This window comes from Pan troglodytes, chromosome 1 (assembly GCF_028858775.2).
Source record: "Pan troglodytes isolate AG18354 chromosome 1, NHGRI_mPanTro3-v2.0_pri, whole genome shotgun sequence".
Lineage (NCBI taxonomy): Eukaryota > Metazoa > Chordata > Mammalia > Primates > Hominidae > Pan > Pan troglodytes.
The window spans coordinates 135989705-136017289 of record NC_072398.2 but is presented as its reverse complement, the minus strand read 5'-3'; the positions used below and the strand labels follow the sequence as shown (position 1 = coordinate 136017289).

The 27585-nt window shown below is 39.5% G+C and overlaps 1 protein-coding gene across 7 annotated transcripts in view; it reads left to right on the top strand.

Moving 5' to 3' along the window:
- The window catches only part of TLCD4 (TLC domain containing 4), a 113141-nt gene that overhangs the window by 76170 nt on the left and 9386 nt on the right, over positions 1 to 27585 (top strand). For all 7 annotated transcript variants that reach the window (XM_016922951.3, XM_054685135.1, XM_054685125.2 and 4 more), the window contains one exon: positions 15350 to 15423. In XM_016922951.3, coding sequence (XP_016778440.1) covers positions 15350 to 15423 — 74 coding nt within the window. The remainder of the gene's footprint in view (positions 1 to 15349; positions 15424 to 27585) is intronic.

Below are 27585 nucleotides of genomic sequence, written 5' to 3'. Positions count from 1 at the left end.
CCAAAGTGCTAGGATTACAGGCATGATTCACCATCCCTGGTCTCTTGATACTTCATTTATTTATTTATTTATTTATTTATTTTTATTATACTTTAAGTTCTAGGGTACATGTGCACAACATGCAGGTTTGTTACATATGTATACATGTGTCATGTTGGTGTGCTGCACCCATTAACTCGTCATTTACATTAGGTATATCTCCTAATGCTATCCGTCCCCCCCTGCCCCCACCCCATGACAGGCCCCGGTGTGTGCTGTTCCCCATCCTGTGTCCAAGTGTTCTTATTGGTCACTTCCCACCTATGAGTGAGAACATGCAGTGTTTGGTTTTCTGTCCTTGCGATAGTTTGCTCAGAATGATGGTTTCCAGCTTCATCCATGTCCCTACAGAGGACATGAACTCATTCTTTTTTATGGCTGCATAGTATTCCATGGTGTATATGTGCCACATTTTCTTAATCCAGTCTATCATTGACAGACATTTGGGTTGGTTCCAAGTCTTTGCTATTGTGAATAGTGCCACAGTAAACATACATGTGCGTGTGTCTTTATAGCAGCATGAATTATAATCCTTTGGGTTTTGACCCAGTAATGGGATGGCTGGGTCAAATGGTATGTCTACTTCTAGATCCTTGAGGAATTGCCACACTGTCTTCCACAATAGTTGAACTAGTTTACACTCCCACCAACGGTTTAAAAGTGTACCTATTTCTCCACATCTTCTCCAGCACCTGTTGTTTCCTGACTTTTTAATGATTGCCATTCTAACTGGTATGAGATGGTATCTCATTGTGGTTTTGATTTGCATTTCTCTGATGGCCAGTGATGATGAGCATTTTTTCACGTGTCTGTTGGCTGCATAGATGTCTTCTTTTGAGAAGTATCTGTTCATATCCTTTGGCCACTTTTTGATTGGGTTGTTTGATTTTTTCTTGTAAATTTGTTTAAGTTCTTTGTAGATTCTGGATATTAGCCCTTTGTCAGATGGGTAGATTGCAAAAATTTTCTCTCATTCTGTAGGTTGCATATTCACTCTGATGGAGTTTCTTTTGCTGTGCAGAAGCTCTTTAGTTTAATTAGATCCCATTTGTCACTTTTGGCTTTTGTTGCCATTGTTTTTGGTGTTTTAGTCGTGAAGTCTTTGCCCATGCCTATGTCCTGAATGGTATTGCCTAGGTTTTCTTCTAGGGTTTTTATGTATTTTAGGTCTAACATTTAAGTCTTTAATCCATCTTGAATTAATTTTTGTTTAAGGTGTAAGGAAGGGATGCAGTTTCAGCTTTCTACATGTGGCTAGCCAGTTTTCCCAGCATCATTTATTAAATAGGGAATCCTTTCCCCATTTCTTGTTTTTGTCAGGTTTGTCAAAGATCAGATGGTTGTAGATGTGTGGTATTATTTCTGAGGCCTCTGCTCTGTTCCATTGGTCAACATCTCTGTTTTGGTACCAGTACCATGCTGTTTTGGTTACTGTAGCCTTGTAGTATAGTTTGAAGTCAGGTAGCATGATGCCTCCAGCTTTGTTCTTTTGGTTTAGGATTGTCTTGGCAATGCGGGCTCTTTTTTCATTCCATATGAACTTTAAAGTAGTTTTTTCCCATTCTGTGAAGAAAGTCATTGGTAGCTTGATGGGGATGGCATTGAATGTATAAATTACCTTGGGCAGTATGGCCATTTTCACGATATTGATTCTTCCTACACATGAGCATGGAATGTTCTTCCATTTGTTTGTGTCCTCTTTTATTTCCTTGAGCAGTGGTTTGTAGTTCTCCTTGAAGAGGTCGTTCACATCCCTTGTAAGTTGGATTCCTAGGTATTTTATTATCTTTGTAGCAATAGTGAATGGGAGTTCACTCATGATTTGGCTCTCTGTTTGTCTGTTATTGGTATATAGGAATGCTTGTGATTTTTGCACATTGATTTTGTATCCTGAGACTTTGCTGAAGTTGCTTATCAGCTTAAGGAGATTTTGGGCTGAGACGATGGGGTTTTCTAAATATACAGTCATGTTATCTGCAAACAGGGACAGTTTGACTTCCTCTTTTCCTAATTGAATACACTTTATTTCTTTCTCCTGCCTGATTGCCCTGGCCAGAACTTCCAATACTATGTTGAATAGGAGTGGTGAGAGAGGGCATCCCTGTCTTGTGCCAGTTTTCAAAGGGAATGCTTCCAGTTTTTGCCCATTCGGTATGATATTGGCTGTGGGTTTGTCACAGTTTTTATTATTTTGAGATACATCCCATCAATACCTAGTTTATTGAGAGTTTTTTGCATGAAGGCTGTTGAATTTTGTCAAAGGCCTTTTCTGCATCTATTGAGATAATCATGTGGTTTTCGTCTTTGGTTCTGTTTATATGATGGATTATGTTTATTGGTTTACGTATGTTGAACCAGCCTTGCATCCCACCGATGAAGCCAACTTGATCATGGTGGATAAGCTTCTTGATGTGCTGCTGGATTTGGTTTGCCAGTATTTTATTGAGGATTTTTGCATCAATGTTCATGAAGGATATTGGTCTAAAATTCTCTTTTTTTGTTGTGTCTCTGCCAGGCTTTGGTATCAGGATGATGCTGGCCTCATAAAATAAGTTAGAGAGGGTTCCCTCTTTTTCTGTTGATTGGAATAGTTTCAGAAGGAATGGTACCAGCTCCTCTTTGTACCTCTGGTAGAATTCAGCTGTGGATCCGTCTGGTCCTGGACTTTTTTTGGTTGGTACGCTATTAATTATTGCCTCAATTTCAGAGCCTGTTATTGGTCTATTCAGGGATTCAACTTCTTCCTGGTTTAGTCTTGGGAGAGTGTATGTGTCCAGGAATTTATCCATTTCTTCTAGATTTTCTAGTTTATTTGCGTAGAGGTGTTTATAGTATTCTCTGATGGTAGTTTGCATTTCTGTGGGATCAGTAGTGATATCCCCTTTATCATTTTTTATTGCATCTAGTGGATTCTTCTCTCTTTTCTTCTTTATTAGTCTTGCTAGCAGTCCGTCAATTTTGTTGATCTTTTCAAGAAACCAGCTCTTGGATTCATTGATTTTTTGAAGGGTTTTTGTGTCTCTATCTCCTTCAGTTCTGCTCTGATCTTAGTTATTTCTTGCCTTCTGCTGGCTTTTGAAGTGTTTGCTCTTGCTCTTCTAGTTCTTTTAATTGTGATGTTAGGGTGTCAATTTTAGATCTTTCCTGCTTTCTCTTATGGGCATTTAGTGCTACAAATTTCCCTCTACACCCTGCTTTAAATGTGTCCCAGAGATTCTGGTATGTTGTGTCTGTGTTCTCATTGGTTTCAAAGAACATCTTTATTTCTGCCTTCATTTTTTTATGTACCCAGTAGTCATTCAGGAGCAGGTTGTTCAGTTTGCATGTAGTTGAGTGGTTTTGAGTGAGTTTCTTAATCCTGAGTTCTAGTTTGATTGCACTGTGGTCTGAGATAGTTTGTTATAATTTCTGTTCTTTTACATTTGCTGAGGAGTGCTTTACTTCCAACTGTGTGGTCAATTTTGGAATAGTGCGATGTGGTGCTGAGAAGAATGTATATTCTGTTGATTTGGGGTGGAGAGTTCTGTAGATGTCTATTAGGTCTGCTTGGTGCAGAGCTGAGTTCAATTCCTGGATATCCTGGTTAACTTTCTGTCTCGTTGATCTGTCTAATGTTGACAGTGGGGTGTTAAAAGTCTCCCATTATTATTGTGTGGAAGTCTAAGTCTCTTTGTAGGTCTCTAAGGACTTGCTTTATGAATCTGGGTGCTCCTGTATTGGGTGCATATATATTTAGGATAGTTAGCTCTTCTTGTTGAATTGATTCCTTTACCATTATGTAATGTCCTTCTTTGTCTCTTTTGATCTTTATTGGTTTAAAGTCTGTTTTATCAGAGACTAGGATTGCAACCCCTGCTTTTTTTTGCTTTCCATTTGCCTGGTAGATCTTCCTCCATTTCTTTATTTTGAGTGTATGTGTGTCTTTGCATGTGAGATGGGTTTCCTGACTACAGCACACTGATGGGACTTGACTCTTTATCCAATTTGCCAGTCTGTGTCTTTTAATTGGGTCATTTAGCACATGTACCTTTAAGGTTAATATTGTTATATGTGAATTTGATCCTGTCATTATGATGTTAGCTGGTTATTTTGCCCGCTAATCAGTACAGTTTCTTCATAGCAATGATGGTCTTTACAATTTGGCATGTTTTTGCAGTGGTTAGTACTGGTTGTTCCTTTCCATGTTTAGTGCTTCCTTCAGGAGCTCTTGTAAGGCAGGCCTGGTGGTGACAGAATCTCTCCGCATTTGCTTGTCTGTAAAGGATTTTATTTCTCCTTCACTTATGATGCTTAGTTTGGCTGGATATGAAATTCTGGATTGAAAGTTCTTTACTTTAAGAATGTTGAACATTGGCCCCCACTCTGTTCTGGCTTGTAGAGTTTCTGCCGAGAGATCCGCTGTTAGTCTGTTGGGCTTCCCTTTGTGGGTAACCCGACCTTTCTCTCTGGCTGCCCTTAACATTTTTTCCTTCATTTCACCTTTGGTGAATCTGACAATTATGTGTCTTGGAGTTGCTCTTCTCGAGGAGTATCTTTGTGGCGTTCTCTGTATTTCCTGAATTTGAATGTTGGCCTGCCTTGCTAGGTTGGGGAAGTTCTCCTCGATTATACCCTGAAGAGTGTTTTCCAACTTGGTTCCATTCTCCCCATCACTTTCAGGTATACCAGTCAAACGTAGATTTGGTCTCTTCACATAGTCTCATGTTTCTCAGAGGCTTCGTTCATTTCTTTTTACTCTTTTTTCTCTAAACTCTTCTCACTTCATTTCATTCATTTGATCTACAATCACTGATACCCTTTCTTCCACTTGATCAAATCGGCTACTGAAGCTTGTGCATGTGTCATATAGTTCTCGTGCCATGGTTTTCAGCTCCATTGGGTACCTGAGGTCTTCTGTATGCTGTTTATTGTAGTTAGCCATTCGTCTACTCTTTTTTGAATGTTTTTAGCTTTTTTGCGATGGGTTCGAACATCCTCCTTTAGCTCGGAGAGGTTTGTTATTACTGATCGTTTGAAGCCTTCTTCTCTCAACTTGTCAAAGTCATTCTCTGTCCAGCTTTGTTCTGTTGCTGGCGAGGAGCTGCGTTACTTTGGAGGAGAATAGGCGCTCTGATTTTTAGAATTTTCAGCTTTTCTGCTCTAGTTTCTCCCCATCTTTATGGTTTTATCTACCTTTGGTCTTTGATGATGGTGACATACAGATGGGGTTTTGGTGTGGATGTCCTTTCTGTTTGTTAGTTTTCCTTCTAACAGGACCTTCAGCTGCAGGTCTGTTGGAGTTTGCTGGAGGTCCACTCCAGACCTTGTTTGCCTGAGTATCACCAGTGGAGGCTGCAGAACAGCAAATATTGCAGAATGGCCAATGTTGCTGCCTGATCCTTCCTCTGGAAGCTTTGTCTCAGAGGGGCACCCAGCCATATGAGGTGTCAGTCGGCCCCTACTGGGAGGTGCCTCCCAGTTAGGCTACTCAGGGGTCAGGGGTCCACTTGAGGAGGTAGTCTGTCTGTTCTCAGATCTCAAACTGTGCTGGGAGAACCACTACTGTCTTCAAAGCTGTCAGACAGGGATGTTTAATTCTGTGGAAGTTTCTGCTGCCTTTTGTTCAGCTATGCCCTGCCCCCAGAGGTGGAGTCTACAGAGGCAGGCAGGCCTCCTTGAGCTGTGGTGGGCTCCACCCAGTTCGAGCTTCCAGGCCGTTTTGTTTACCTACTCAAACCTCAGCAATGGTGGATGCCCCTCCCCCAGCCTCACTGCCGCCTTGCAGTTTGATCTCAGACTGCTGTGCTAGCAATGAGCGAGGCTCCGTGGGCATGGGACCCTCCGAGCCAGGCGCGGGATATAATCTCTTGGTGTGCTGTTTGTTAAGGCTGTTGGAAAAGCACAATATTAGGGTGGGAGTGTCCTGATTTTCCAGGTACCATCTGCCACGGCTTCCCTTGGCTAGTAAAGGGAATTCCTGACCCCTTGTGCTTCCCAGGTGAGGCGATGCCCTGCCCTGCTTCGGCTCTGTGGGCTGCACCCAGTGTCTGATAAGCCCCAGTGAGATGAATGCGGTACCTCAGTTGGAAATGCAGAAGTCACCCGTCTTCTGCGTTGCTCATACTGGGAGCTATAGACTGGAGCTGGTCCTATTCGGCCGTCTTGGAACCCCCGCCACCTCTTGATACTTTTAAAAATGAAGATATTAGTGCCCCAATTTTTTCTTCTACTTCTCTAACTCCTACTTTGCTTCTCAGTTTTTATCACTTGTACTTTTATATTGCTGAGAATTAAAAATATCTACTTTGTATTCTGTAATCATAGTAAGTTTTTCTTTGTAGTCAGTTGATCTACACACAGAAAATCAGTAAAATATTTATTATGATTGTATTAAAATAGTTGATTGCAGGACCCAGATTACATTTTCTGTGTAATTTTTTTGGAGTTTCTAATTGCCTTCCTTTTTTCCCCCCATCATTTGCCTTTACTACATATTTGAGTAGCTTCATATCCTCAAGGATACTACTCCATCTCTGCAACCATCTTTTCCCAGCTCCCACATACCTGCTCCAGGAGTTTGCTGTTCTGCTGCAGTCTGAACAGATTGCTGTCTGTGCTGCTGCCCAGTGGCCTGGGGCTCCCTGTCATTCCAATCTTGGGCTGAAGTCACTGTTTCCTCAATCCCATGTCTTTGACTTTCTTGTTTATTCACTCATTTTGCTGCAGCATATCCTCAAATGATACCTAAGAAAGCGAAGGAGGTAAACTCTGAGTCTGTTGCAAGTTCCGAAGATGTTTTTATTCTCAGACTATCTGGTGGTATCATTATCTCTACTGGTGGCATATGGATATGTAATAACATTTAACCAATGACCTATTGTTATGTGTTTCAGTGTCATAGGTAACTTTGAGTGAATATCCATATATCTTCTCATTTGTGCACATGAATAATTATTTTCAAAGAATAATTTTGTTGAGTGGAATTCTTGGGCAAATAGTATGTGTTTTTTTTTTTTTTTTTTTTTTCAGACAAAGTCTCGCTCTTGTCCCCCAGGGTGGAGTGCAATAGCGTGATCTTGGCTCACTGCAACCTCCACTTCCCAGGTTCAAGCGATTCTCCTGCCTCAGCCTCCCAAGTAGTTGGGATTACCGGCACCTGCCACCATGCCTGGCTAATTTTTGTATTTTTTAGTAGAGATGGGGTTTCACTATGTTGGCAGGCTGGTCTCGAACTCCTGACCTCAGGTGATCCACCCGCCTCGGCCTCCCAGAGTGCTGGGATTACAGGCATGAGCCACTGCGCCCGGCCTAGTATATGTATGTTTTAAGGATATTGATTCATTCTGCCAAAATTCTCTTCAGAGAATCATTGTGTAACTGGTTCTTTTCATCAAGAGGCTGCTTGGTTTCTGTTGTTTGTTTTATTTTTGTTTTGTGAAGACTGCAGTTAACAGGGATCAAGAACTCTGAAAAGGGTTGGCTAGAAGAGTCTTTACCTGAGCAATGTGGAAATGATACTGGGAAAGAAAATAAACATATACTGTCTGTAAATATCAGAAGGTTTATATGAAAAAGAGATTGGATTCAATTAAGTTTTTTGGGTTGTGAGGATCAGAAGTAGGACAGGCAGGTGGAAATCTGAGAGAGCAGTATAATTTTGGAACTTTTGAATAGCAGTCCCAGGTTGCAGTGAGCTGCTTACACTCCTCACTATGGAGTAGTCCACCCTAAGCTGAGGGTAAACTGGAAGAGCTTTTGTGGGTGGGATTTAAAAATCTGTGGGTAATGGAAAGTAGGTAATTTTCAGAGGCCATTTCAACCATGCCACACTGTGGTATGATGAACATAAAGTCATCATGAACACAGTTAAGTTTAGGTTGGATGAAATATATTATAGTTGTGCAAAGTGAGATGAAAAGCTGACAAAAACCATAGGATCAATAAAACAGTTTAGTTTACCCTTAGAAGTATTAATTTTCCTTTTCATCCTGGATGCTTTTCTGCAACAAGTAGAAAGTAACAACTACTTTTGGAGGGTGATTTGTTCACGTAAGGTTATCTTTTATAGTAAAATAGCAGTGTTCATTAGTAGTGCATCCAGTCCTTCCTGACTGTAATGATCTGTCTAATCATCCATTCCTCCCCATCATCCAGGCCTGAACCTTAGACCTGTGTGGTCACCCTTGCATCAGTAACTAGGTGTGAATGATTGCACCTAGGCAGGAAGGAATAGGCCCTTTTAGGCCTTGTCTTTATAATAAGAAAATTTACCTTGTTCAGTTGTTTTTTTAGAGACAAAGTCTCACTCTGTCACCCACGCTGGAGTACAGTGGTGCAGTCATAGCTTGCTGTGGCCTTAACTCCTGAGCTCAAGTGATCCTCCTGCCTCAGCCTCCTGAGTAGCTGGGACTATAGGCACACGCCACCATGCCTGGCTAATTAAAAAAAAAATTTTTTTTTTGTAGACGTGGGGTCTTACTATGTTGACCAGGCTGGCCCAGAATTCCTGATCTCAAGCGATCCTCCTGCCTCAACCTCCTAAAGTGTTGGGATTACATGCATGAGCCACTGTACCTAGTCCTTTTTCCTCTTTTGAGTGCCTTCTCTTTTGAGCGCCGCATACTGATGGCGATCAGTATGCGTCTCATTTTATTCTCATGTCAGTCTTGCTATAAAGATGGCATTGTGCCCATTTTACAAAAGGAGAAACCGAAATTTAGATTAGCTTTGCCCCAAGTTGCCACCAGAGCTAGGATTCAAATCCTGCCCTCCATACCACAGGCATGTTGTCATTAACTGTCTCCGCCTCCCAAAACTTAATTGCTTTTAACTATCCCTGCCTCCCAAAATGTAATTGCTTAATTATAATAATAATTTGCTCAAATAGAGGAAGTTTTAAAAAGTTTGCCAATAAATATTTCTGGAAATTCTGTCAGCATTGGGATATAGTGGTGGTATCTGTTGGGAAAAGCTGAGTGTTGGGAGAGAAGCTGAGGCAGGGCTTCCATGACTGACATAATGTAAGAGAGTCTTGGAACATGTGCGGGGTCCAGGGTCTAAAACCCCTTGTGGCCTTTGGAACACCAAGCTCTGTGCCAAAGGGTGGAAGGCTACCCTGACGCACCGTAATCTAAGCCCAGGGCATAAAACCGCTCATGGCTTGGATAGAATCCAAGGCTCCTGGCTCTGGAATGTGTCTAGACTTGCTGGCTCCTTGCTCCTTGCTCTCCCAGGATCGATTGTATCTTGAGTTAAAAGAACCTGCTCTCCATTATCTCAAGTAGCAGAGCATATGCTAAACCATCACAGCTGTAAATCATGTGCTTAATATAATGCTCCCTTTCGACCCCCACATTCTCACCACCTGTTTCTTTGTTTGATCACCAATAAATAGTCTGGGCTTCCAGAGCTTGGGGCCTTCGCAGCCTCCATACTTAGTGTTGGCCCCCTGGACCCACTTTCTCTCGTAAACTGTCTTTTTTCATTCCTTTGACTCCGCCAGACTTCGTCACCCCCACGACCTGGTGTTGGGACCATCACCCCAACAGTATCAAATGGCATTCTTAGACACTTCCATCTGTCGTTAATTTTAACTCTCTCGTTTTATGTTTTATAAAGTGATGAGGACAATGATGGTAGTAATGGCAGCCATATAGTCCTAACAACAGCCCTGTTTAAAAGTATTAACCCTTTGTTATAGATTTCTTGGAATAGGATCAGAGGAGTTCAGTAATAGGCACAAGGTTACACGGCTAGTAAGGTCAGAGCTATAATCCTGGTTTGTCTTTCTTTTAGACTACATCCTATTGCTCCTTAGTTTGCAAGTGTGCTCACTGTCTGCTTCTAGATGTTTTACTTCTGTTACAGTGGTCCCACATTCCCCTACCTCTTCTACTTGCTTACCCACTTTTACCAGCCTTGCTTCACTAACTCTAAATGTATCAGTGTTTGGAGATTCAGACATTTTTATTTTCTCATAACAAATTTGATAACTTCTAATTCTGTTCCGCTGATATCTTTATGAGATTAAAATCTGGATGGTTTTCTCCTTTTCTTTTGGAATGAAATGTGAGTGAGCTTTTTTTTTTTTTTTTTTTTTAAGAGACAGGGTCTCACTAATGTTGCCTTGGCTGGGCTCAAATGATCCTCCTGCCTCTGCTGGCATTATAGGCATGAACCACCACGTCCAGCCAAAGGCTAATATTCTGATAATCCTCTCTCCCACTCAGAAATAGGCCTGAAGGACTCTTGGGATTTTGACTTTAGAGGTGATGTGCTTGTTTAACAGCACTGAGAAGGCCAGGTTCAACTCAGGAAACATGGGCCAGGCACTGTGTAAGGCTTTATGGATATAACAGTGAATAAGGAACAGGAAATGTAGATATTTGCAAGGAGCTAAGTACTCTCACAGATAAGCAGAGAGATCTGCGGAGGCAATTGACTGGGGGTTCTCCCAGCTAAGAGTTAAGGGGTCAGGAAAAACTTTTCTAGAGGAATGTAGCAGGTCCACCTTAAGAGCTGTGCAGTCTGGGGTGGGTGTTTGTAAACCTTTGCTCAGCGCGGTTTCTGAGAAGTAGGGAGCTAGCTCCTTGGGGCTTATAGATCGCTGGCTATTTCTAGACTAGGAAAGCACTTCTCTCACTTTAATGTACCTTGGACTCACCTGGAGGGCCTGCAAAACACAGCTGCTGTTCCCACCCCTCATGGTTTCCCATTCAGTATGTCTTGGATGGGGCCCTGGAATATGCATATCTAGCAAGTTCCCAGGTCATGCTGATGCTGCTTATCTGGGAACTACACGAGAACCATTGGGCTAGAAGTACTAGAACTAACCATTCTCTTTGGGAAGAGGAGAGAGGACTTAGAAGAGCCAAGATGTTATGCCCAACTTTTTTCAAATTCAAGAGACAGTTTCCTCAAAGCATGGAAAATTTGCACTTTGGCCAAAGTTGTTTAGATGAACATAACATCAAATTTACCATTTTTACACTGACTCTTTTAATACTTAATGAAAATCATGAAGTCAGGTTTTATCTGATATTAATTTGGTACTTTGGTTAATACTTTTAATTCTTTACCAGTATGAAAGGAGTCGGAAAAAGTAATCTTTAAATTCTCAAAAAAGGTCTTAAATATAGTATACTTCATGATTTTTTTTGTTTTTAAAGTTAATATTAACTAGAGAGAAATTTTTAGAATTTTTTTAAAGAAACGGTTTTGCTGTGTCACCTAGGCTGGTATGCAGTAGTGTGATCACAGCTCACAGCCACACCCTCAAACTTCTGGGTTCAGGTGATCTTCCTGCCTTAGCCTTCTGAGTAGCTGAGTCAGACTACAGCTGTGCACCATTGTGCCCAGCCTAAAATGGTTTTTAAAATTTAATTAAGGCTTAGGCTGTTGCTGCTATAGTATTTTGATATTTTACATGACTTTGGGGAGTCTGCTTTAAAATACTTTATAAGTTGAATAAAAATAAATTTTGGTATTTGATCTTATCTTTGGAAAAACTATTTATTTGAAGGATACAGTAAGAAATTTAGCAAGAATTTTGGCTGACCTTAGGAACACATTAACTCGTAACATTTTGCAGCAGTCTGGTCTGTCATCTTCTCTAAACATTGAATGTAGTTACGTAGAATGCCATAGACTTAGAACAACTAAAGAGAATTGTTAGGAAAAATAGATCAGAAGAAAAATCACCTTTGATGGGAGAAAGTCAGTGTTATGAATGAGAGAAATTATCCTTAAGGAATAAAAAGTTCACCTATAATTTTTTTAATGCTTCATGTTTATTACATACATGAATTTGTCTTAGTGAGGGGTTATAATAATACAAATCATTCTTTTTTTTTTTTTTTGAGAAAAGTCTCGCTCTGTCCCCTAGGCTGGAGTGCAGTGGCGCGATTTCGGCTCACTGCAAGCTCCGCCTCCCAGGTTCACGCCATTCTCCTGCCTCAGTCTCCCGAGTAGCTGGGACTATAGGCACCCGCCACCACGCCTGGCTAATTTTTTGTATTTTTAGTAGAGACAGGGTTTCACTGTATTAGCCAGGATGGTCTCGATCTCCTGACCTCGTGATCCGTTCGCTTTGGCCTCCCAAAGTATTGGGATTACAGGTGTGAGCCACTGTGCCCAGCCATAATGCAAATCTTTCTAAGATGTTTATGTCTGGTGTCTGGCTCAAGTAAGAATCTCATTAAAATAACTTTTTCCTTTCATTTTTTTGTCCCCTCAAGAGTCATATTTTAGTTGTGTACTGTTTCCAAAGTTGTCCTTTTCCCTAATTTGGTACAGAATTTAACTATAGAGATAGCAAACAAACAGAACATTTCTCTTATTTTACTTTACTTGTTATTTTAACTTCTTCTTAAATATTCCAAGCAATTCTTTTGAGAAAACTCACCTAAACTTTGAACAAGCCACCAAATTTTTTCATTAAAAAAAGCACACAAAATACCTAAGGAGTTTGAAATGCAAATGGCAATTTGTTCCTTATTATCTTTAAAGTGGTTCTTTATGCTGAATAAATTAGAGGGCTCAGACATTTGTGCTTTTCTCATCCCCCCCCCCCTTTTTTTTAGCTGCAAATGTGATTTCAAATATGTATTAAAATGAATTATTTATTTGTTATTTTAAATTTTTGTATGGAGATGGGGTTTTGCGATGTTTGCCCAAGCTGGTCTCGAACCTCTAGGCTCAAGTGATCCTCTTGCCTTGGCCTCCCAATGTGCTGGGATTACTTTTGTGAGCCACCATGCCCAGCCTAAATGCATTTATAATAAAACAAAGATGAGAGTGGCCTGTTCAGAGCTATCCTAGTCGTACCATTTTACCACTGAAAATCCTGCAGCCCGGGAAACCCCTTCCTCTGATACAAAAAAAAAAATCACGGCAGCTATGATTTGCAGTTCACAATAATGGATCATCCACTGATGCAACTTAAGTGTGTTGTAATTGTGAGCAGTAACAGTCTATCATTGACATTGCCCATTGGATTAACTGTTTTGATTTGTATTGACATAGTGTTAGTTTAACCTACCACACTGTGAATACTGTGACTGTATTTTCTGAGATTTCAGATAATGAAAATGAGAACAGTTATGATATCAACACCCAGAGTGTCCCAGACATCACTGAGAAGGAAAGTTATTATTGTATATGGAAATCTATGTTATTTTATATATATTAGTATATAATGATATGTTATAGACAGAGGGAAAGACACATAAAATTTAATTAGGGAGATAAAACAGAACATATTGCACAATAGGCAGGAAAGAATTTGGGATTGGGCATTGTTACAGTTTGAATTGTGTCCCCTCCAAAATTCATAGGTTGAAGTCATAACTCCCGGTACCTTAGAATGTAACCTCAGTTGGAAATAGGGTCATTGTAGATGTAGTTAGTTAAGATGAGTTTGTATTAAAATATGGTGGGCCCCTAATCCACTATGACTGGTCTCCTTGTGAAAAGGGGAAATTTGGACAGACATGCACACAGGGATAATGCCACGTGGAGACTGGAGTTAGGCTGCCACAAGCCAAGGAACTGCAGGAAGCTGGCAGAGAGTCCTAGAACAGATTCTTCCCTAGTGCCTGCAGAGAGCTCATGACCCTGTTAACCCCTTGATCTTGGACTTCTAGCTTCCGTAACTGTGAGACAATACATTTCTGTTGCTTAAACCACCCAGTTTTTGGTACTTTGTTATGACAGCGCTAACAAACTAATACAGGCTTGGTGAAGGAGATGTGCAAGCACCTAAGGAGACTGTGTCTCTCAAGTCTGGGATAAGACAGGCAAGCACATCTAAATTAATCTGCACTTCTTCCATCTTGTTTAAATAAAAGCATTTAGTATAACAGAAAACTAGCATAGAATAATAATTTCACATAAATACCTATTCTTCATATTTGTGTGTTAAAGTAATAAAACCTGTGCATACTTCTTTCTCCTCCATTGTTATGTCTCTGGACTGGTATGGCTGTGCCCTGGTTGACTCTCTGAAAAGTTGGTCACCCCCTGTGCATTCAGTGCTCCTCTTGCCTGCTGTTTCTGTGTCTTTGGCCATCCCTCCTTCCTTCTTCCTCATCACAAATTCCAGTATTGCTAAGGGTAATTAATTTGTGATTATAAAAAGTTTTAGATTAACCTTGTTAAAGGTAGTTCTTATAATCTAGCTTAGAATTTTGAATCCCTAAAATAATTTTCATGAATAAATACTAAAAATCATCAAATAAAAAGTCCACCTATTATTTTTTTAATGCTTCATATTGTTCTCATTTGGAAGGCAGCATGGTATAGCCAGTAGAAAAATAGTTTCCAAACTTTTGTTTACATCTAATGTATTGGGGTAGGGAGGACTGTTTTCTTTGGCATGTAATCATAATTCTGATTTAATTGGAAGTGCTGGAGTGACTCCATTTACTTAGTAGCAATTTTTAAAGTATATTAAGTAAAATTTTTAGAATGTATACTTTTGGTTTTCCTTCCAATGTTTACTAACTCTGCTAAACTTATATTATTTAATTGGTAGAATGTACTAGGTATTGTGTTTAAATTTAGAAAGGTCTCAAAGATCCTAAATTTAGCTCCAGGATCTTCTGATTCACAAATATATTTTTCAGAACAAACATGGTGGCATATGTTGTCATACTGGGCAAATATACCTGTACTCACAGGCTTGTGTATTGTTATTGAGGATAAGTGCTTTTTTGAGATTTTTAAGGTGCTTCCAGTTAGTAATGGATATAAAGTGAGTTACTATCAGGTGTTAAATTGTTATAAAACTCCTCATCTTCTGAAATTCACAGTACTTTGTGATCATTCTTTTTTTTTTTTTTTGAGACGGAGTCTCGCTCTGTTGCCCAGGCTGAAGTGCAGTGGTGCGACCTCGGCTCACTGCAAGCTCCGCCTCCCGGGTTCACGCCATTCTCCCGCCTCAGCCTCCCGAGTAGCTGGGACTACAGGCGCGTGCCACGTGATCATTCTTTTCTACAGTAATTTGAAAATGCCATTACTAATGGTTATTTACAGAGTTAATTTGTTTAACGTGACACAACTGCTTGAAGCCTATTTTCATTAAGTGGACACTGTATACGTAAGTGAACATAAGTGTATAATTTACTGTTTTTTAAAAATACTGTAGAATTCCAAGGATCTTTCTATATTCTCACGAAGAAAATCAGTTTAACAGTAAAAGGTTGAAAACTTCTTGATCTGTTTTGGTATTGATTGTTATATTATGCTGAGAAGCTATTGGATATTTCTACGGTATTTGGGAATTTTGTTAAGAATGTTATCCTTGACATTGTGTTTTATGTTTATCATTCAGAAAAATGGAGTGCTGGCATACATTGGGAATTTTCGCCTGCTTGCAGAGCTTTCCAGCCCGTTTGTGAATCAGCGGTATGTTACTGATATCATTGATTATTTTAAAGTCATGCTGTTTATTTTTAGTTTGGGCAAATCCTTTTCCCGTGATCCTCAAGTTACTATATAAAAGATACGGATCTGTGATATGAATTGTTATCACCATCATACAAATGAGGAAAGTGAGTTTTGGAAAGGTTAGAGTAACTTACCCAAGTTTCCCTAGCTAGCAAGTGGTGGTGCTAGGTTTTAAATCCTGCTCTTTGCAGTACGATGGTGCTTTATGATGCCTGCTTCCAGCTCATTCTTTCACCCTCCATGTTGTACACTGCAAGATGAATGGTATTCACTGAATCTTAGAATTGAGTGGGGCTCTTTATGGAAAAGGACAAATATCACTGTGGCTCATTTTGAGTCTAGCTCATATTCCTGACACTAACTTCCTCCTGTCCCCAAATTCTTATATTGACATTATCTTAGTGCCTCATTGAAATACATAATCTTTTTATTTTTTAAATTTAAAAGGCTACTTTTGGCTGGGCTCAGGGGCTCACGTCTATAAATCCCAGCACTTTGGGAGGTTGAGGCAGGAGGATTGCTTGAGGCCAGGAGTTTGAGACCAGCCTGAGTAACATTGTGAGATCCCAACCCTACAAAAAAAAAAAAAAAAGGAAAAAGAAAATTAGCTGGGCACGATGGTGCTTGCCTGTAGTTCTAGCTGTTTGGGAGGCTAAGGCGGAAGGATCGCATGAGTCCAAGAGTTTAAGCAGTGTGTCCAGTGAGCTGAGATCCAGCCTGGGCAAAACAGAGAAACCCTGTCTGTAAAAAATTTATTTTTTTTAAAAGACTACTTTTATTTTAAATACATACAATGTAAATAACTAAACTAACAATTTGTAATATTGATAGTCATCACTAGTGAATTATTATTATTTTTGAGATGGAGTCTCGCTTTGTTGCCCAGGCTAGAGTGCAATGGCGCCATCTCTGCTCACTGCAACCTCCACCTCCTAGGTTCAGGTGATTCTCCTGCCTCAGCCTCCCAAGTAGCAGGGATTACAGGTGCCCACCACCATGCCTGGCTAATTTTTGTATTTTTAGTAGAAACGAGATTTTGCCATGTTGGCCAGGCTGGTCTCAAACTCCTGACCTCAAGTGATCCACCCGCTTTGGCCTCCTGAAGTGCTGGGGTTACAGGCATGAGCCACTGCGCCTGGCCCATCTCAACCATTTTTAAGAATACAGTTCAGTTGTGTTAAGTATATTCACATTATTGTGCAACAGACCGTTAGAACTTTTTCATTTTGCAAAATTGAAACTCTACGCCCATTAAACACTAATTTCCCTCTCCTGCAAGCCCTAGACAACCACCTTTCTACTTTCTGTTTCTATGATTTTGACTAAATAATTCATATGAATGGAATCATACAGTGTTTATCCTTTTGTGCCTGGCTTATTTTGCTTACTATAATGTCCTTGAAATGCATCATGTTGTAGCATATGACAGGATTTTCTTCTTTTTAAAGGCTGCATAATATTCCTGTTGTATGTGTAACACATTTTCCTTATGCATTCATCCGTCCATGGACATTGAGATTACTTGCACCCCTGGCTATTGTGAATAATGCTGAAATGGACATGGGCATACAAATATATTTTTGAGACCCTGTTTCAAATTCTTTTGGATATATTTCTAGAAGTGGGATTGCTGGATCATATGATGGTCCTTTAATTTTTTGATGAACCTTCAGACAGTTTTCCATAATGCATACATCTTTTTACATTCCCACTAACAGTGCACAAGGGTTCTGATTTCTTCACATCCTCATCAACACTTGCTGTTTTCTGTTCTTCTGATAGTAGCCATTCTAATGGGTGGAGGTGGTATGTCATGTGTTTTTCTTTTTCTTTTTCTTTTCTTTTCTTTTTTTTTTTTTGATACAGGGTCTCACTCTGGTTCCCAGGCTGGAGTGCAGTGGCATGATCTTGGCTCACTGCAGCCTTGACCTCTCAGGCTCAAAGGATCCTCCCACCTCAGCTTTCTAAGTAGCTGGGGCTATAGGCATGTGCCACCACACCTGGCTAATTTTTGTATTTTTTGTAGAGAAGGAGTTTCACCATGTTGCCCAGGCTGGTCTCCAACTCCTGGGCTCAAGCAATCCTCCCACTTTGGCCTCCCAAAATTCTGGGATTACAGGTTTGAGCCACTGCGCCTGGCTGGTCATGCGGTTTTGATCTACATTTTACTTTGATTCATGGTGTGGAGCATCTTTTCATGCATTTCTTGGCCATTTGTATATCTTTAAAGAATTGCCTGTTCAAGTTCTTTGCCAATTTTTTCCTTTTTTTTTTTTTTTTTTTTGATGCAGTTTTGCTCTGTTGCCCAGTCTGGAGTACAGTGGCGTGATCTTGGCTCACTGCAACCTCTACCTCTTGGGTTCCAGTGATTCTTGTGCCTCAGTCTCTTGAGTAGCTAGAATTACAGGCATACACCACCATGCCCAGCTAATTTTGTATTTTTAGTAGAAATGGGGTTTTGCCATGTTGGCCAGGCTGGTCTCGAACTCTTGACCTCAAGTAATCCTCCCACCTCAGCCTCCCAAAGTACTGGGATTACAGGCATGAGCCACTGAGCCCAGCCCTTTGCCCATTTTTAAATTGGGTTATTTATTTTGTTGTAGTAGTACTGAATATTGATACTTTATCAAATACATGATTTGGAAATATTTTCATCTATTCCATAGGTTGCTTTTTCACTCTGCTGATTGTTTCCTTTGATGTGCAGAAGATTTTAAAGTTGATGAAGTCCCATTTGTCTGTTTTTGTTTTTGTTGCCTGTGCTTTTGGTATCATATCCAAAAAATCATTGCCAAGTCTTATATCCTGAAGCCTTCCCCCTATATTTCTTTCTAGGAGTTTTATAGTTTGGGCTTATGTGTAGGTCTTTAATTCATTTTGAATTAATTTTTATATATGGTATAGGGGTCCAACTTCATTCTTAGAATGTGGATATGTAGTTTTTCCAGCACATTTGTTCAAGAGACTATCTTTTCCCCATTGTGTAGTCTTGGTACCCTTGTCAAGTCATTTGGCCATACATGCAAGGGTTTAATTTCTACAGTAGCTTCTAACTGACTTCCTAATTCCAGATACACCCTCTCTCAGTCCTTTCCTCACAGTGTTACCAGAATCATCTTTCTTACATTCCACTTTCACTACCTTATTTTTTCCCTAAAAGCTGCATCCTGTTTACACTTCTCTCTCTGACTTCTGAAGTTCTCTGTGATGTGCTCCATATGCCTTCAGCCTCTTTTTTTAAATTATTCATTAGAATCAGTTTTCTATCCTTACTGTCTTAGGTTCCTTTGGGTTTTTCTCATATTTCTTCCTTTATTCATATCCTCTGTTTTCTCCCCATCTTTGAAAAATTTACTTATCCTTCAAGTCTTAGTCAAAATCTAAAACCCAGGGAAGGCTTCTATGATTATATGTCTTTTGTTATTTAGTACAGGGATAACACAGAAAGTTGGGAGTATTCCACATCAGAGACACATAAGTTAGAGCACTTACCCTCAATGAAGCCTCATGAATAATTTCGAAGATACTGGCCATTGGAGGCACAAGCAAAGCAGGAAGATGTTCAGGACAATTGACAGGGCTCCCTAGGTCTGTGTGCCTAGGGTGTACTCTGGAACAAGATTACTTGTGAGGTCTCTTTTTAAAAATAATTTTATTTTTTATTAAAATTTTTGTTTAACCACCAGACCACCTGGGAACCTGTGAGGTCTCTAAGTGATGTATGCAGTTCATATCATTTACATAGAAGGAGCTCTCTTGGTGATAAAACACCTCCAGTTAATCTTGAGTTACATAGCTTATGTGACATTCTCAAGGGGGTCAGATCTCATAAATCCATTAATTCCTGGGTCACTTACCATAAGCAATCCTAGACTAAGTATGTTCTTCTAAAAGCATCCCATAGATGAAGCCTCTCTTGCTACAAATTTTATTAGTCTCTTTATCAAGAGGTTTGGCATTAGTGTGTTTACCAGGTGATTAGCCTGGATCAACTGTCTTTTTTTCTTTTCTTTCTTTTTTTTTTTTGTTTTTTGGAGATAGAGTCTCACTCCGTTGTCCAGGCTAGAGTGCAGTGGCGTGATCTTGGCTCACTGCAACCTACACCTCCCGGGTTCAAGCAATTCTCCTGCCTCAGCTTCCCGAGTAGCTGGGACTTCAGGCGCATGCCACCACACCCGGCTAACTTTTTGTATTTTAGTAGAGATGGAGTTTCACAGTGTTCCCCAAGCTGGTCTTGAACTCCTGAGCTCAGGCAGTCTGCCCACCTCGGCCTCCCAAAGTGCTAGGATTACAGGTGTGAGCCACTGCACCCGGCCTCTTTTTAATTTTTATTATTTATTTGTTTTTGAGATGGAGTCTTACTCTGTCACCCTGGCTGAAGTACGGTAGTGTGATCTTGGCTCTCTGCAACCCCAACCTCCCAGGTTCAAACGGTTCTCCTGCCTCAGCCTCCTGAGTAGCTGGGATTACAGGCATTCGCTGCCACCTCACCTGGCTAATTTTTGTATTTTTAGTAGAGACGGGGTTTGGCCATGTTGGCCAGGCTGGTCTCGAACTCCTGACCTCAGGTGATCCACCCACCTCGGCCTCCCAAAATGCTGGGATTACAGGCGTGAGCCACCATGCCCAGCCCTTTTTTTTTTTTTTTTTTTTTTTTTGAGACAGTCTCACTAATATTCTCCCTGCTTCTCTCTGGGTGAGTTCTTTCCTCCCAAGGTGTCAGCTCTTAACTATTTACTCATCTTGGTGTAAGGGACTATGCCTTAGTCTTGGAATCGGATAAACTCAAGTTGCAATGACCTTGGACAAGTTACTTAATATTCCTGTATTATAGTCATTTTATCTATGAAAAGAACATATTTAATATTACCTACTTCTTTGTATTATAGTCAAGTGTTTTCTTCTCTTAGGTGGCACGTTGAATCAACATGTGTAAAGTAACACAACATATTTCCCTCTATACTCAGTGCATGGCCCAGCTGTCCACTTGGTTACTGCTGCTCAACATGGGTGAAGTGTTTTTGACTATTTCTCCCTCACTATATTTGATCCAGCATTAGGTTCTACCATATCACCTCCTAATATTTCTCACCTTTACCACCTCTTCTCTGTCTCTACCTTCAGTGCCCTAGTTCACCATCTCTTGCTGGCTACCTTACCAGTTTCTAACTCTGTACTGTTTGGTAGGGTAACCACAAGCCACGTATGAATATTTACATTTAAATCATTTAAAGGAAATAAAATTAAAAATTCAATTCCTTAGTCTAACTTTTGGCATTTCTAGTGCTTTATGGCTCCATGTGGCCATACACGGAACCTACAGGTATGTGTGAGCAACATACCTTTAGTAGAACATTTTCATTATTGTGGAAAGTTCTTTTGGTCAGTGGGGCTCTAGGCCAGGTTGGCAAACCATGCATGGCTCATGGGCCAGACCCGCTGCCTGTTTTTGTAAACAAAGTTATACTGGAGCACAGCCATGTTCACTTTTCTGCCATGATTGCTTTAACTCTACCATGGCAGAATTGCATAGTTCTGACAGAGAACAGATGGCCTCCAACAGCTACTGCTTTAATGTTCACTATTTGGCTCTTTATGGAAATAGTTTTCCAGCCCTTGTCATAGACCATCTCCTGTCTCCTATCCTGTTCCCCTTTCATCTCTCTTCTATATTATTATCTTTCACAATAAAGAAATATATGGCTTTGTAGGAGCCTACAACATAGCTTAAGAAGAAAAAAATATGCAGCTTCCTTGGTTAAAACCTCTCAGTGGCTCTGGCTGCTTACAGGATAAAATATGAGCTCTTCAGTGTGACACAGAAAGCTCTGCAAGAAGAGCTGTCTTATCTCCTTCTGCCACATGGCCCCTCAAACTCTCATCTCACACCAGCTTGTCCATCTACTGACAATGCCTCCTGTCTTCTTACTTGTTATTTAGAACTCAACCCAGGGATAATTTCCATCACTAAAACCCATCTCTTTCCAGGCTGAATTGGGTGCGTCTTACATATCCTTTCACAATAGCAACATATGTGTATATTACTATACTTAATGTATTTTATTGCAAAGTTCTCTCTTTTTTATGTTTCCTATTTATCTTTACATTTCATTAGATCAAGGGCCAAATTTTGTTAAACTTTGCATGGTCCAGTGTCCACACATTATCTGGCATGTAGTAGCCATTTGATTGCTTTTTGAATGAATGACTCCCAAGAGGTGATAAGTTAAGCTTTAGCTAATTCTGTCTCTTGAAAATGATTCTGATTATGAGATTTTGAAGCAGGATAAAGCTACCTTTGACACTAATAGGCACCTCCATTTGTTTTTGTTTAAAACTCTTTTAGAGAAATTATAAAATTAGAGATAGTTTAATTTTATAATTTTATAATAAAAAGTTATACTGTACCTTTATCTAAAAGCTTTGAATCCTTCCTGTTAAGAAAATGAGAACTGGCGTTAGAATATGAATAAGAAATGGTATCATTGGGCAGTAAGGAGATTGTAACAATATTGAGCACAGCTTCTGTCAGAGTTTCCATAGTTTAGTTGTTTTCTTTTTTAGTTTGAGATATTTTTATTTTCTCTCCATTTTAGAGCTTTGTATATAAGAAGGCACATGGCATACATGTGCTGGGGTATAGAGTGAAAAAATACTGAATTAGTTTAGACACCTGGGCTTCAGTGAAATTTCTGCTGCTGAGTTATGCCCACACGCAGGTTTCTTTTATATAAAGTAATTTAATGGTGCTAACTTCTTTCTTGCCTAAATGCTCTTAATTGTTTTTGAGGACATATTTTATGAATTGATATTGAAATTGAATACCTTGTAAAAGCTTTGCACCTGTGTTTCTTAATATGTTCATTCAATATTTATTAAATACCTCTTCAGTACTTAAATGTCCCATTCTGTGACTTCAAGGAGCTTTAAATATAGCATCTGGCTTCATGTCTGTGTTTGAGAAAATAGTACCTAAAAATATAAAATACAATTTTTTCTTTTTTCTACTAAAAATACAAAAATTAGCTGGGCATGGTGGCACATGCCTGTAGTCCCAACTACTCGGGATGCTGAGGCAGTAGAATTACTTGAACCCAGTTGGTGGAGGTTGCAGTGAGCCAAGATCACGCTACTGTACTCCAGCCTGGGTGATAGAGTGAGACTCTGTCTCAGAAAAAAACAAGAAATTATTACCTCATTGAATATTAACAGTAATGTTCCATGTTAACACAATATTTGTGTGTGTATGAAAAATAACTGCATTGCCAAAACAAACAAAACAAAAAAACAGTAGGAACACTGTCATTGTTTTACATTTTTGCAAATCTCTTTAATATCTGGAATGATAGAATTCAGCTGGATTCTCAGATTGGCTTCTGTTTTCAGTCTGTTGTGATAAGTAGTGTTTGAAGCACATGAAAAATATCTGGCCTCTCAGAGTTAATTATGCAATAGAAAAAAAGTATTTTAGTGGCCTTTTCAAATACTAATAATTGTGGATATTCCTTAATATGTCATCAGAATATACCAATAGGTAGTTTCTTAAAGGGTAAGTAAATGTGAAATCCGAAACCATATCAATGAACTTTTCATACTCTGTTATATTCAAATTCATTGGCCTTTCTTGGGCTTTAACCTTTTTTAAATTTGTTTATTTATTTATTTATTTATTTATTTATTTATTTTTTTGAGATGGAGTCTCGCATTGTCACCTGGGCTGGAGTGCCGTGGTGCGATCTTGGCTCACTGCAACCTCCGCCTCCCAGGTTCAAGCAATTCTCCTGCCTCAGCCTCCCTGAGTAGCTGGGATTACTACTACTCCCTGAGTAGCTGGGATTACTACGCCACCACGCCCGGCTAATTTTTTGTATGTTTAGTACAGACTGCGTTTCACTATGTTGGCCAGGCTGGTCTTGAACTCCTGACCTCGTGATCCACCCGCCTCGGCCTCCCCAAGTGCTGGGATTACAGGTGTGAGCCACCGCACCTGGCAGGCCTTCAATCTTTTACATATGCATAATTTTGATTCATCATGTCTTGGTCATTGGGAAAATATTGGCTCACTGAGTTATGTAGGTCTTCTAAATGTTGAACATTTATTAGATGACATTTAAGATATCACCGCAGATCTCATTAGAAAAGTCTTTAAGTATTGAGAGGCTGTCAAGCTCACAGTTGCAGATAACAAATTTTCCAATATTCTGATTTTCATTTGAAAGTTCAGATTTTGTTGTTGGTATCAAAACTGTCAGTTGCTTTTCTTTATGTGACAAGCCCACTTTTTTTTTTTTATTTTTGAGAGAGTGCCTGCCAGATGGCTCAAGCAATCATAGTTTATTGTTTTTTTTTTTTTTTTTCAAGTAAAAATGGCAGTCTGTGGAAGAACCTGGTAGTTTAGCTTACAATTTAAACCATCAGTTGAGGGTTTTTCCTCAAGAAAACCATTTTACTTTGTAGCAGAAATGCCTTATGTGTACTTCCCATTTTATCATACAGAATATTAAAAAGACACATAGAAGTCATTTAATAAAAATAAAAATAATTCTTACTGCTTCATTAAGGGCATTTCTAACTGAAACTTTTCCTTTTTCTGGTTTTGTTTTTAACTGCAAGCAAGCATGTGGTGGAAAAAGATACAGTGGCTACTAATACCATTTCTTTATTTGTGCTAAGATGCCAACAGTTTTATTTACTAGCACTTTACACTATCAGTATAGAAGTCAGCACAATGAAAAAGGCAAATAATGTTTTAATACTATTATTAAAATAATTATATCTTGAAGACCTCCCAAAAAGGACTCAGGGGTCCATAAGCCACATTTTAAGACCTATCATTGATAGATACTTGTCACGTAAGGCTTCACAGAGAACGTGGCATACACTCTTAAAATGTTTTAGGACTTTTTTTTTTTAAGAAGTGGATGGAGAGGGAAGGGCCTGCATTCAAGAAGAAAAGAATCAACATAGGATTTTGAAAAGTGAAATAAACATGCTATGGGAAAGAGAAAGTATAGGATCAAAGAGTATGTCTTAGGAGTAGGGTGGATAGATGTAGATGATGTTGAGTGTCTGGGAGAGCTGACTGAACTTGACCCAGTAGACAGTGAGATTATAGTGGAGAAAGACATTCTGGAAAGACCACTGAGTGGTTATAACTTTTGATATTTGTAGGATAGATTGTAACACTGGAGACAAAAGTTTGGGTTAGGTTACCCAGTTCTTAGTTGTGTGAATGGACAGTGTAATTTTATTAGTTCAGAAAGTAAATAAGAGTCCATATTAAGCTGTGGGACTAGAGAGATGACAAAATAGAGATTTTGAAGAAATGAAATGAAATTGGCAATGAATGGATAAAAAATTAGAGAATACGGACAAGTTTAAGACAAATCTTATATTGGACCCAGAGAAATGTGCCCATCAAAAGTGACAGAGAATTAGGAAGACTCAGAGGGAAGGTGATGAATTTAGTGCGGAGATATTGGATAAGAGGACAAACAGAGCATCTGAGTGGAAATTTAGTGAGAGCTCGAGAGAGGAATGTTTGGATGATCAGAATAAGGTGATATTTTAACCTGTGAGAAAAGATATATTTAGAAGATTAGAGTTAAATGTTTAAGACTGGAAAATCAGCCAGGTGTGGTGTCTCATGCCTGTAATCCCAGCACTTTGGGAGGCCGAGGCAAGCAGATCACAAGGTCAGGAGGAGATCGAGACCATTCTGGCCAACATGGTGAAACCCCGTCTCTACTAAAAGTACAAAAAAGAATTAGCTGGGTGTGGTGGCGCCTAGTCCCGGCTACTCAGGAGGCTGAGGCAGGAGAATCGCTTGAATCTGGGATGCGGAGATTGCAGTGAGCCGAGATCGCACCACTGCACTCCAGCCTGGCAACAGAGCAAGACTGTCTCAAAAAACAACAACATAAAAAACAAAAACAAAAACAAAACAAAAAAACAAGATTGGAGAATCAGAGAAAGAAGAGTAGATATAATGAAGGAATAATTTAGGAGTAGTAGGGGAACCAAAATAATATGAAACTGGAGGGAAACTTGTCTAAAATTCAGTTCTTAAATTCCTAACCTTCCAGGGTTAATATTTATTAAATACAAATGTTTACATGACTGAAGAAATTACATTTGCAACTAAGATGTAAGTAGAGTCAGCTTACAGCCCAGTCCCTTCACAGAGTTCCAGAAACAGTACAGCATCCAAATCCTTATTGGAGTTTTTCCAAGGATGTCAACAAAGATCCAGTTTGTTACTCACAACAGCACTTCTTAAAATTCTCTTCATTCCTCTTGGACTCACAATATCTCGACCCCACAGCTTTCCTAAGGCTCTCTCAAACTTCTGACTCTCAACTCCTCTAAAACTCAACAAACCAGTGCCATCAAGGATCAATTATTTGTCCCTGTCCTCTTTTCTCACTTTTTTTTTCTGTGCCTGCAAATAGCCCTCCATCCTCTTTCCAAATGTAAATGTGAATTAGAGCAAATAATTCCTAGTTTTTACACTTTTTCTAGTTTTTACACAATTTTTAGTGAGTACGATACCTCTACACAATTAACTCCCAGTAAACTTAATGGGAAGGTTCAAGTTCCTTTAGAAGGGTAGGAGGAGGAATAATTGCTAAATGACCAAAGTTAGGATTTTCTCTCTGGAGTGAAGGGAGGATTGTATTAATAAATACATACAATTTGCTGTCTTTTATGCCTGTCTTAGTAATAACAGTAAATGGTGGGTAAAAGAAAGTGTTGTTCTTCTTCTTTCCTTCCTTCCCACATGCATGTTTTCCTCCCTTCCCCTCTTTCCTCTCAGATTCAGTACATACCTTCACAAACTGTTAGCCTTTATTTGCTAGAATGAAAGAATGTTCTAATTAGGTAAGAAGAGGTGGATTCCAACAAAATAAGTGATCTTTCTGCCATGGAAGAGGGAGGTAAGGAGGACAGTTATGTAAATATTATTTCACCTTGAATTAACATTTGGGTTCTTTCCTTTGAAAGACACTGGTTTAAAGACCAGGCACTGGTTAGATGGAAAAATTGGCAGAAGCTAACACTATGGTTATGAGGAAGCTATGGGTGACCAATTTCTTTTTTTTTTCTTTTTTTTTTTTTAAATTATACTTTAAGTTTTAGGGTACATGTGCACATATGTAACTGACTAATTTCTTTTGTAGAGTTGCAGTCATATCGTCTTGGGTTTGGGAGTGTAGTAAGAATGTCTGTGAATATGTCTGACTCTCCTTTCAAAAAACTGGCAAAGAAGAGAAGCAGTGGAGGGGAGGTTTTTGGATTAGCAGGAATTGAGCACGTTGGTAAAAGAATAATCAATTTATAGAAGGGGAACTTGATAGAACAAGGGAAGGCAGGGTAGTTTATTGAATAAATCCTGGAAGATGAGGACTCTTCTCTGAGTTGAAAGGTAAAGGTGCCTGAGAAGAAGTTTTGAGATCTTGGGGTCAGAGTGGAAGGAATTCATGGTTGATGGACTCTAATGCAGTTGACTCCCGAACAACATGGGTTTGAACTGTGTGAGTCCACTGACACATCTATTTTTTTCAATAAAATTTGCACTAAGTGTGCCTGCCTTTCCTTCCAACTTCGTCACCTCTTCCACCTCTGCCACCCTTGCGACAGCAAGTCCAACTCCTCCTCTTACTCAAGGCTAGTTAACGTGAAGACGACGAGAATGAAGACCTTTACAAAGATCCACTTTCACTTAATAGTACATATATTTTCTTTTCTTTATGATTTTCTTTTCTCTAGAAAATAACATTTTTCTCTAGCTTACTTTATTATAAGAATATAGTATATAATGCAAATAACATAAAATAATGTTAATTGACTTTATGTTATTGGTAAGGCTTCTGGTCAACAATCAGGTGTTTGGGCAAGTCAGAAGTCAAGCAATTTTCAACTGTGTGGGGAGTCAGCACCCCTAACCCTGGCGTTGCTCAAGAATTAACTGTATATCAGTAAGAAACCAGATGCTCTGATAGGATTGAGAGACAAAAGTGAATGAGGAAGGGAATTGACTTGAATGGCAGGACAGGTTTGGAAGCAATTATATGGGAACTATGGAGTTAAATGAAAGGACTGTCGAGCCAGTTTGAGAAT